This window comes from Neodiprion virginianus, chromosome 3 (assembly GCF_021901495.1).
Source record: "Neodiprion virginianus isolate iyNeoVirg1 chromosome 3, iyNeoVirg1.1, whole genome shotgun sequence".
NCBI lineage: Eukaryota > Metazoa > Arthropoda > Insecta > Hymenoptera > Diprionidae > Neodiprion > Neodiprion virginianus.
In genome coordinates this window covers 28,309,618-28,321,815 of record NC_060879.1, presented here as the reverse complement: position 1 = coordinate 28,321,815, position 12,198 = coordinate 28,309,618, and the positions used below count along the sequence as shown (strand labels likewise).

The 12,198-nt window shown below is 38.2% G+C and overlaps 1 protein-coding gene across 1 annotated transcript; it reads left to right on the top strand.

The window, feature by feature from the left end:
* The first annotated feature begins 688 nt into the window (after window positions 1-688).
* On the top strand, window positions 689-6,098 carry LOC124300616 (esterase E4-like). Its single transcript, XM_046754899.1, has 7 exons — window positions 689-1,209; window positions 2,076-2,211; window positions 2,945-3,290; window positions 3,480-3,842; window positions 4,783-4,946; window positions 5,021-5,343; window positions 5,433-6,098. The coding sequence occupies exons 1-7, from the start codon at window positions 944-946 to the stop codon at window positions 5,599-5,601; spliced, it is 1,767 nt and encodes a 588-aa protein (XP_046610855.1). The 5' UTR covers window positions 689-943; the 3' UTR covers window positions 5,602-6,098.
* The last annotated feature ends 6,100 nt before the right edge of the window (window positions 6,099-12,198 follow it).

The window sequence follows — 12,198 nt, the reverse complement described above, 5'->3', positions numbered from 1 at the left end:
TGTAAATACTCACATTTTTCTAATAATTGAGATATACCCGGTTACATGTACTTTTGTTTTGTACGTGCATTATTTTTTCGGGTAAGCAACTGCATGTTTATGTTATATTCTGTTGCGAATGAAAATGGTAAACGAATATTCTATTTTACGAACAGCTGTTATATCAATGAAATGAGAACTCTAGTTTTGAAAATTATCGCTGGATCCATAATAAGTAACAGTCGCTATTAAAAAGGTATCGTAAACACTGTTTACTTATCACAATCACACGCTCTTTACTCACGGTCACTGGAAATAGATTCAAACGCAATGATGGATGCATCGCTTAAGACACTCACTTCAAGTTGAAAGGTAAGTCAAGCCTTAGAAATTCTATCACCATATGTTTCAATAGGAGAGAATTGTTTTCAAATATCGGCTACGGAATTTCGGATAAAGTATACGGTCAATCCATTTCGACAGAGGCTTTTGACAAATGGCTGATTGAATATATTCTCCTTTCGAATATAAAATATAAAATACTTATTCAAATCCACTTGAGATGAAAAAATGCAAAATGATATTTTTAATTTGAAAGATATTTTAAAAATAAAATAATTTTAATTAAATAGCAGCCATAACTGTAATTGATTATCTATTATAGAGGTCGAGAATTCTTATTCATCAGTTTGTAATTGATTATCAATTTTGAGTATTCAAAGTATTTGCAGTAGTCGCGAATGATGCAGACTAACATTCCTGTTGCCGAGTCGAGGTTTGCCTTGTCACCATGAATCGAAAGACCTGAAATATGTATACAACCTCACAACTACTGTTATACAATTTTTTGGATGTTGAGAAATGATAAGGCATACTTCAATGTCACGAGATAAAAAGAAGTCAGATTATAATCTTTGAACATCAAGTAGTACCAGTTATATTAGAATACTCGAAAGCTGTAGTCATGCTTGTCGAAACGGTAGCCTCGCTTTCGTGTTATAATGCAACCGCGTACTTGTTGGAGGCACTTTTACTGAGCACATGTCTTGCGAACTGCGGTATTACTCCGACAAAAGATGAAAGGATTCCTGCCGGCGAGGATTGGATGCGTCCGGAAACGACGATACCTCAGGGAACACTTAGAGGTATCAATATGGTCACACACCACGGTAGAAGATTCTTCGCCTTCAAGGGAATCCCGTTCGCTGAGCCACCGATTGGGGATCTTAGGTTTGCAATAATAAATTAGTGTAGAAATTAAAAGTTTCCGCATAAGCGGTAAACAATCAATCATCAATCTACTATAGGTTAACTGTACATCAGTTGCTTGTTTTTTATACAAGGTCACTCAGCGACCACTGATATTGATACTGCTATCCCAACAACTATAATTGATTGATCAAGGTTCGATCGAGATATTCTATGGATACTGATGATAAACATTCGTACAGAGTCATTGTACCAATATGTTTAGTTGGAACACGAATGACTTTCCAGTGTAGTAGACATTTTTTTTCTATCTTGAGTTTTCATTACGGTTTGCATTCTGAAATAGTAGAAGAGGGCAAAATAGTTTGACATTTTTGTACACTACTTGGCGCGTCAGTTTTCCTTATACACATTTTTTTATTACTGTTGTTTCAAAACAACTCAAAAATCATCAACAGTTTAATTGACGACCCAGCTCAAGTCGACCACCCTCCAAAACCGCATCATCTTCGTTTTTATGCCTTTTGGGATTTCGTTATACATGTGAAAATTCCTGATTTTTCTAATGACTGTTTGGCTTTGCATTCCCATGTTTTCATTGGCAAAAATTTGGCGGTTCTTACAATCTAAGGATTCTTAATCGATAATATTCCGGGATCAAAATGTTGTATCAATAAAAACAGCGTTATCACTAGATTCATCTGGAATCAAACTTTTGGAAAAAGAATTTCAAGAAATTTTCGAATCACGTTTTGGCTGTCAAAACTTGTTTGAAGTCAGATAAGGAAAGGTACCTTGGCATCATGATTAGCAGTTGGAACATTTGGAAAATTAATCAGCCAACCGAAGATACGACAAAAACCAGTTTCCCGGTTCTTCTGATCCAGGTTTAAGCAAGCTGTACCAGCTGGTCCTTGGAATGGGATTCTTGACGCTGGCAGTAATCCCAACGCGTGTATTCAACGAGAGGACAAGCTCTTTGGGGACGAAGACTGCCTTTATCTCAATATTTATACGCCACGGGTATGCCATCCCGTTAAGTCGCTGTCCACTTTTTATTGGAAGTAGTGTTACCATTACTTTCTTTTTGCCATCTTAACCATTGTAATTAACTTTTTTCATCTCATTACTGTCCAATCTACACCGTACAGTATTTGAAGAGCAAACAATTGAAATCTGTCGGATAACTGTATGATTTTTGTTCAACTACGAAACACGAGGAAAATAGTTCATGTGAAAAATCGAGAAATAGCAGTGAAATGATCTTAGGTTCGTTTATTCGATTTTACATTCCATTAATGACTGGAAATTCGAGAAATAGGATTGAATAAATCTAGATATGATTAAAATATCAGAAACTTTTTTCGAAGGCGCTGTGATTTGTTTCGTTCTTTTTTTTATGTATTCTTACTCATAAAATACCCAGTTGAAATTAAAAAGATAACTGTCCATTTTTTTAATGATTTCTGATTGTGAATGTATGAGGATCGAAGAAAGTTTTGAGTTCAAAAATCATCTAATCTTTGCTCTGACACTAGACTCGTGTTTCGTCAATCGTTATATTAAACAACATAATAGGGTAACTGGCAAATAGTGATGTTCGCAGTTCACGTTTAGTTTCTTGCTTTCCCTGGTAGCGTATTATTAAAAAATGCCAATAGATAGTCTTTTAAACTTGTTACACTCATTGCAATACTTTATCCCGTGTGAAAGTTGATGAAAAAATTAAAGAGATTATTTTGGTACATGTTCGTAGATTCCCAAGAGCAAAAATTCCACGTTACTGCCAGTGATGGTCTACATTTATGGTGGACAATTCAAATTTGGAACGAGCACTCCTGAACGATGGAGTCCACGCTTCCTCCTTGACAAGGACGTAGTGCTTCTCATTCCGAATTATCGTTTCGGAATACTGGGATTTCTGACTACCGGTAACGAAGTATCACCTGGAAACAATAATCTGAAAGACATGGTTCAGGCTTTGAAATGGACCCAAGAGAACATCAAATATTTTGGTGGTGATCCCGATCAAGTCACAATCTTCGGTGGAAGTTCAGGCGCCATTAGCGTTCATTTTTTAACGTTATCTCCTTTGACAAAAGGTGAGGAGATCCAGCCGATTTCGGCAAGATACATGATGATTCTTCTGTTATAAACGTGTGATGTGCAGCTCATGGTTAAGCCAAAACTCATGGCTTCGCTGCATCTCTCCGTTCATAGTAAATTCATTTCCGCTTCAGTGAATTTGTTATTATTGCCAGCCTGGAGAATAATCGCACAATTATTTACAGGACTCTTTCACAGGTACATGACACATAGTGGAACAGCAGTCACCGTAATAGCTCCAGAACCGTGGTCGGTGGCTGCCGAACGCGTAACTAAGTTGGGCGAATACCTTGGTTGTCCAACCGATACGTCAACCGTTCTTCTTGACTGTCTGAGAAGTTTCAATGGATCGTATCTGTACGATACCGAAATAGTGCTGAGGGAAATGAAATTGTTCGATTTCATGAGCTGGGTTCCAGTAATCGAGCCTGATGTAGAAGGCGCGTTGCTTACGGATACTCCAGCGAATCTTCTCGCCGCCGGCAAGAAACATGATTTACCTTGGGTTTCCCTCGTAACTCGGGATGAAGGAATTGTTGTTCTTGGAGGCAAGTATCCATTCAACAAAACTACGACAACAATAGACATTTTCATAAACAGCGATGACCTGCTCAGTGCCAAATTCTCGCCCCTTGCTCGTGTTACGCGGCACATTATGACAATCAGCTGATAGCATGTGCAACGTACATGTATTGTCCACGTTTTCTTACAATTATGAAATGACTTCTTACATAATAGCATGTATCGCTCTCTCCCGAATGTAATACCCGACTCACCCATTTCTGGCATCTTCATCTTAGACCATATGCATATGACAGCGTTTTTCCATCGCTATCAGAAGCCTAGTGAACTTAAAAGGGTAGTATTAGCCGTTCTCTAGTCTGGGAAAGCCGATACAGATAATGGATTTTTGTTGTATGTTCTCGTCATAAAACAATGCAGCTGTTAGCTAGGAAACTATCCAATATCTAGCGAGAAAAGTCACCAGTGCTCGAGTAAAGACTTCAATCCGACCGGGATCAGGACCTGATCAGGCTTGCAGCCTACTGCCTGATTAGGCTCTGATGACGAATGTAACGTAACGTTCTACATGAACCTCACCCGATAGTAGCCGGCAGTAATCGAAATCTCTGGCTGCTCTCGGTACTTGTAACGTATCAGGTTTAGTCAGGGTCAGATAAATCTGGCCAGTGCCAAGTCAGGCTATCCATAGTTCGCCCTAGGCATAAGTTCCAAGTAAAACCTGGCCAATGCCAAGTCGAGATTTGACAAGTTTGCTCTGGCCAATTTATCTGGAATAAATCTGACTAGCATCAGATCCGGCTTTACCGACTTCGATCCAGCCAGTAAATACTTATCTGGCTCCAGCTAGAAGCCAGGCAAACTGGTCAAATTTCTGCACGAGTGATTCCGTTACAGATTTGAACCCTACATGTGTTAGGAAATACATTAATTGTTTTAAACAACTTGTACTGTTCCCGGTTTCAGCGTACTACGACAATCCAGATCTGTCTCAGGAACTGTTAAACAACATTGACTCTTTCTTGTTGAGAATATTCAGATATGACACTTGGGCACCTGATACAGCAGCCTACACCGCTGCTCTTAAGTCGTTCTATAACTTAAGCGATCCAACTGCTGACAGAAAATTGGTAGGTGTTGCGAAGCCAAAGAAATATTTGCCGCAAGCTTACGAAATTGTTTTTTCTCTGTGTCTTTCTTTCAGCTACTAATTAACTTAACGAAACTCATAACTGACGCCTTGTATACGTATCCGGTCTACCAAGAAATTGAGCAGCACATAACACATGCTGCGTACAAGAATCCGGTGTACCTATGCACTTTTGACTACAAAGGTGCCTTCAGATACAGCTACAAATTTAGTGGAGGTAACACAGAGGATTGGGGTACGGCACACGGTGACGAACTGACTTATCTCCTTCCTGGACCAAAGGAAATGTTCGGACCGCCAGGAACTAAATTCAGCAAAACTGACTTGAGACTGGTTGATGCAATGGTAGAGCTATGGACATCCTTCGCTACCAATGGGTGAATATTAAGCCACGAGCAGATGAAGTCAACTGCATCGCCACTCCTTGATTAATAACTATATATTCAACGATAAAACATGATTTTAGGTCACCGACCACTGCAGCTCTGAATGACAACATAATCTGGGAACCGTACGCATCAGGTAAAAAATATCTTCAAATCGGCAATGGACCCGATGCTGGGCTTGAGATTAAAAGTGGCTTTCATGAAGAGCGAATGCTGTTTTGGGAAAAGTTCTACGCTGCTAAATTATAGATTCAGATGTCACAGCCGCTAGTTCATACCCTTGCTTTCTTTCATTTAAAAGTATTCAATCGCAGGTTACTCGTGAGGCGGAACGAAAGGGATGTAGTGAAAATATGATGAGGGGATGTCTACTTCGACATACATAATTAAGTTATGATACGTGGTATATTTTGACTGGTTTCAAAATTAATATCTAAAATGACACATTCTAATTGTTAAAATCTCGTGTCATAGGCCGCAGTATGCAAGTATGAAAACATTGCTTCGTGTTGGCCTCCACTTCCTTGCACGCAACATGTATAAATGTGCATGCGACTTTGCCTAACGAGTATGAGTGCTAGTAAGCCGATCAACCATTTATATGGTTAAGTTGTAATTATAATTGTTGTGCATGATGTGTATATTCGTACGTTAATTTTTTATTGATCCATTATCCAAAAATCGTACATGCAACTCTTTGTTATTATTATAAGTGTTACATTGAAATATCAACAACTGCCTCCGAATGATTTTTCTATTTGTGACGACTGTCCTTTTACCCAACCTTCTCACAGGGATCGAAGCATGTTAATAACTGGGTGAAACAAAAGGGTTTAATGTTGTCTGTATGTTAGGTCAATTTGAACGAGAAATTGAACTAAAGTGTAAAAGTTCAAAAAAAATTCTTACCCAACGATGATTTATAGATATGAAATAGGAATTTAAACACTTGAATGCAGAAAAAAGTTGGCCGCTTCATCTTCTCTATATAGGACTGTTACTGACGTAACGGTTCTTCTTCACGAGCTTCGAGAAACGCAACGTTTCCTTCATTTGATCTGAATTATTCAGAATCATTGACTTTTCGAACGTTGATCAAATCAAATAAATATTTCGTAAAAGTTATTCACGCAAGTGAAATAAAGTAGCCAGAATACGTGTCAAATTATTGAGTAAAAAAATATTGGTCCAAGTTCGTCATTTTGGGGCAGGGTTTAGGGACAGGCTAAGGGAACCCGCCTTTTCCAAGCCAAATACACGTATATTAAATGGAGAATTCCATGCGAACCCAATTAAATACTAATAAAATTATTTCTACATGTCAGCTGCATCTGTGTTCGCAATGAAGGTATCAACGTGACTTAAGATATAATATATCTTCAATCAACAGCATGAGTTATGTATATTAAACATATGTACACAAATTACATAAGGTAGGTACAACAGATAGAAGCAGCTATAAAACTTCATCCTTCAATTAACGTCGTCGACTATCTCTCCTATCGTTTGCATCAAAAAAAAGTTTCCGATTCCATTAACAGTAGATAAGGTGTATGTTTATCGTGTACCTATTTACATAGCATTATTATTGTCCATCTAATGGAGTTAGATTAACATTGCTCAATTGGGCTCAAATGAATTTGCATATGTAGTTGAAAAGCATACTGCGTAGTTACGGGGTTACATGAAAATTTCAGTCTGTTCCCGTTCGTCATTCCATAGGCATAATAATATTCGACTCTGCATCATTTGGGCACACGCGGTGAGCGGTAGTAACATCGATTGTTATCGTCTTTACGTACCGATCGCTCATCGGATTGAGTTGCCGTGCAAGGTAGAACGCAGAGGACGCCGCTTGACGATCAATTTATCTCGTCCATTTTCCACCAAGAAAAGTCCCATCAGGCTATCATTCTTTATTTATCTTCAGTCACCGCATGTTTATGGGAATCCTGTAAACATTAGATCGCGCGCAGTTTACCTGGTGTTTTGATCCGGCCGTTGAGACCGTATAGAAAAACGTATAACGTAGACCGTAAACAACGGCGTAAGCGTCCCGCAAACGGATTTGAATGAGTTCTCTAAAGGATAGAAGTTGATGCGGGGATAATTCTCACACTTTCTCTGTCGCTCTACCAACAGCGCGGTGGGTCACGGGGGGGGGGGGGGGAGAAGAACAGCTAGGCAGGCGGGTGCAGCTACCCCCACTCCATGGGAAAAGGCTCACGGGGGGGGGGGGGGGGGGTTGGATGGTTGTCTTCCATCCTTCAGAGAACTTACTTAGATCGCTCTTGAACGCTGTGCGGCATCAGTCGTTTCCGGGCAGTCGGAGTGAAATCACGCGCACTCGGTATCAATTCAACATACAAACCTGATTATTCAGGTTGAATCACGTTCCTCGATCAGTGTATTTCCACCATACTCATCTACGAATAATGCGCGAGGATTGCCTGCGTGTAGCCTGAAGAAAAACCGAGTTACTGAAATAAAAACATCCTGCGAACGTTAAAGGTGAATTTCGTGTCCCGAGTTTTCATTGTTTTGTGTAACTTCAGAAGTCAGTGATGTCTATTTTTGTCTCTGTGCGTCGAGTGTGAATATTATTATTTTTGTGGCTGATTTTCGGCAAATGCACAGTTGCATTGTTAGTAAGTTTATTCAGTCGGTTGAAACAGACAGCTACAGCACAAAGAGTGAGTGTAGAATGTGTAGAATCGAGTGTTATTGCAATGCGGATTTTTGGATAACAAGAGATTAGTGAAGATGTGAATTATGTGAAAAGTGCGTCTCTTCACCAATGCACCTGAGATGCTACAAGACCTACTACGTGTAAAAGTGTGGAGCAGCCCAGAGTCGAGGTAAAAATACTTATTTTAATTATTGATTGATAATTCACGGTGGTCATTCAAAGCTGAACTTTTGTTCTTGCATAACATGCAATGCATAAATATGAAAATAGACGACAGCAACAATTGATTTTAAAACTGAAAAGCCTATTTGCTAAATTAATTCAATTGTTTTGTTTTGTTTTTCACAGATTCTAGCAGAGACTTCCGAGTAACTTTTCCATTTCTCGGCAACGTTGGTGAGTTTGCATGTGTTAGGATATGGGTATTTCCCTGGGATTCCTCTGTCACGTGGCGTGGCGGTAACAATTGTCACACAAATCTTCGATTTCTTAGCTACATGGATAGGCTCATTCACAATCGCAACGTGCTTGACTTTCAGTCTAATCATCATTTTTCGCAATGCAATTTAGCGTAGCTTACTTCAAATTAGAAACTTTACACGTTGCTAAAAGTGGAATGAGCATCGCGACAGGTAACCATCGCTTACTCGGCACTCGCGAGATCGAATTGTGTTTCGTAACTGATGTACTAATCTACGTTTGAATTTACCGATGATGCCGTTTAAGTGGTGGGTTCACCTGAGGTTTCAAAAGTATTCAATTATCCACATTATTGTTAAATTGATAAAATTCCAAAGTCTGGCATAACGTAACGAAAAGTATTCAATTATCCACATTATTGTTAAATTGATAAAATTCCAAAGTCTGGCATAACGTAACGTAATCAATTTTCAACTTATATATTATTTTCAATCTTTTAACAGCCAACAAGTAGTGATCAACTGCAGGCTTAGCTCGCTTAGAAAAATGCTAATTAGCATTCAGGATGTTTTAATCAATTTTACCAAAGGTTAATGTACCGATAGTCTGCCAAAATTTACTAAAATAACAAATGCAATATTAGAGTTGGCGGGATACAACCGCGATACTGTATTCTGAGAAGGCAGACTACGATACAAAAACATTTTGCTCCCAACAGGTAACCAATGAAAATGTAAGTCAGTGACCACGGCGCAAATGATGAAGAATGATGTGTGTTGGAAAAAATGGAGAATCGTTTAGGTCGAATATAGGTAACCGGGTAGGTAGGTGGATGTTTTGGGATCCGTCGCGGGGTTTATGCATGAGTGTGTGAATCTCTCTTTTCCGTTGGGTGGCTTCGATGGGAAACAGGCGAGGGTAGGAAGGTCGCGATGTACCGTGATGTTACTAACTTTTGTAATCCACAGCGTCAAACGATCACAGACATTTTTTTCCCAAAAGACTCTACATTCGAGTCTGTCGACCACTTGTAAACATTTGAGTATTAACGAGATTAAATTTCCCATTTCTTGTCACTTTGCAACGATTTTTCAATCGTTATGCAATTCGATTATTTAGTCATCACCGATCGTTATTCCATTCGATTAATCTCTGTGATCGTCTGAATGGGCAAACCGCATCTCTGGACCATCTATCGCGTTCCGTGGTACGCTAGATGGGGAGAGATGCTGAGCTCGAAGACTTCGCGTCGAAGAGGACCGCCGACCGTCACGCCACACAATAATGCATGCCCTCCAACCTCCCTCCCAATTTCAATTTGATTTGTAATCTGAGAACAACAATCCGCATAGCAATGTATCTGATATCTAAAAGATGCAGATGCAGATTGGGTTTCTACAGAAGTTTTGGGACAAGTCCTAGATAATAAAACTTTTTGTACTGTTTAATCTGTCGCGCCTTATTGCGCGTAGATTAATCACGAGAATTAGACGCAGCTTTATGCGCGTAAATTAATTACGGGAATTGGACGCAGCTTTATGCGCGTAAATTAATTACGGGAATTGGACGCGTTTTTTTGCACGTTAATTTTGCATACAGTCTATATATAAAAGAGTTAAGCACTCTCGATGTGTTGATCTTTCAGCTCTTCGCTCAATTTTGTGACGAATAACAAAGTTTTCAAGTTTCACAGCGCCCTTGCGCGTGGACTTGATACCTTTCAGTTGTCACAGAAAGCGCGGCATTTGATAACCGGCGCTCATCGCGCAGAAACGAAAATATCTTTTGTCTGTTTCAGCTAACTAAACTTTTTGTCTATTTCAGCTAATCAAACTTTTTGTTTGTTTCAGTTAACAAACCTTTTGTCTGTTTCAGCTAATCAAACCTTTTGTCTGTTTCAGCTAATCAAACCTTTTGTCTGTTTTAGATAATCCAATTTTCTGTATCTTTCAGAAAATCAAACCTTTTGTCTATTTCAGCTCATCAAACTTTTTGTCCGTTTCAGCTAAGCAAACATTTTGTCCGTTTCAGCTAATCAAACGTTTTGTCTATTACAGCCAATCAAACCTTTTGTCTGTTTCAGCTAATCAAACTTTCTGTCTCTTTCAGCTAATCAAATGTTTTGTCTATTTCAGCTAATCAAACCTTTTGTCTGTTTCAGCTAATCAAACCTTTTGCCTGTTTTAGCTAATCAAATTTTCCGTCTTTCAGCTAATCAAACTTTTGTCTCTTTCAGCTAATGAAACCTTTTGTTTGTTTCAGCTAATGAAACCTTTTGTCTGTTTCAGCTAATCAACCTTTCTGCCTCTTTCAGCAAATAAAACTTTTTGTCTATTTCAGCTCATCAAACTTTTTTCCTATTTCAGCTAATCAAACCTTTTGTCTATTTCAGCTAATCAAACCTTTTGTCCGTTTCAGCTAATCAAACTTTCTGTCTCTTTCAGCTAATCAAATGTTTTGTCTGTTTCAGATAATCAGACCTTCTGTCTCTTTCAGCTAATCAAACTTTTGTCGGGTTCAGTTAATCAAACCTTTTGTCTGTTTCTACTAATTAAACTGTCCTTTTTTCGTTAATTCTATTTTAATCTGTTCTAGGTAACTGAGTTTTATTGATACAAAAATAAGATACAAACAATCGCCCTTCATCCATAATTAAAACAACCATCTTTCATCCATAATTAAAACAGTCATCTTTCATCCATAATAAATAGTTAACGGGTCATATGAACTGAAAAATTTCGAACAAACTGCAAACATATGCGAGTACCAATTGATTGGGAAAATCATTTAACCGTAATTAACGTATGAAAAAAGTAATCTGAAATTTTTCGAAGAACGTAAGATCGATCTTGCAAGTATTCTCCGTGGAGTAGGCCTACTGGGGATACCACGTAAAAAAAAAACGCGCCGGGTGCTCTACCGCTTGCGGTGGTGTGGAAACGAGCATAAGTGAACTCATTTTCACTCGTCAAATACTAAGATATTATAGTTTTTCAAATGAAAATTTTATCTTGTGTTAATTTAACTCATTGTCAATAAAACTCGTGCTTCGATAATGTGTAACGCGTGTGGAATCGTAATACCTTCGGATTTCTGTAGTTTAGTCAGAGTACTAACCGGGTACTAAAAATATCAAAAAGAACTATATTCACATTTTGTACGTTCGAGATACAGGTGATCTGTCTAAAAGCCCCATTGTAAAAGATGAAATGCAGAGTAAGAAATTAACTCCCGTCTTCGCTTTTGGATGTGTATTGTAGAAAATTATTTAAAAATTTTTATGACAATTTTGTATACCCGCTTGATTTCTAGACCACTTAACTGAATCTACTGTTAAATATTTTTTTCAACAAATTATTACATTCACATATATAAAAAGAAAGGCATCTTAGACTCAATTAAAAAGAACAAGAGAAATGTTTTGTCACATTATACATATAAATTTATTTAAAGGAAGTGATTCGTCAAGAACGCAATTCACAAATCAGTTGGAATAAAAAATATGACTTTTTGATATGTCAGCTGCATCTTCTTTTGGAATGAAGATATGAGCCTTGACTGACGATACATATTATTATCTTCAGTTAAACGTACAAGTCAAGTATTAAAAATATGTACAGAAATTACATAAGGTACATATAGGAACAACTATATATCTCCATCCTTTGATTAACTTCTTCGACTATATCTCCCATCCTTCGCATCAAGAAAAGGTTTTGTAACTTTGTTAACAGTAA

Bases quoted from the DNA above. Each gene is read 5' to 3' on its own strand.
- LOC124300616 (XM_046754899.1), top strand. From the start codon at position 944: ATGCTTGTCGAAACGGTAGCCTCGCTTTCGTGTTATAATGCAACCGCG. The intron at 3,291-3,479 runs GTGAGGAGATCC...AATTATTTACAG, and splicing joins GTTATCTCCTTTGACAAAAG to GACTCTTTCACAGGTACATG. The intron at 3,843-4,782 runs GCAAGTATCCAT...TCCCGGTTTCAG, and splicing joins AGGAATTGTTGTTCTTGGAG to CGTACTACGACAATCCAGAT.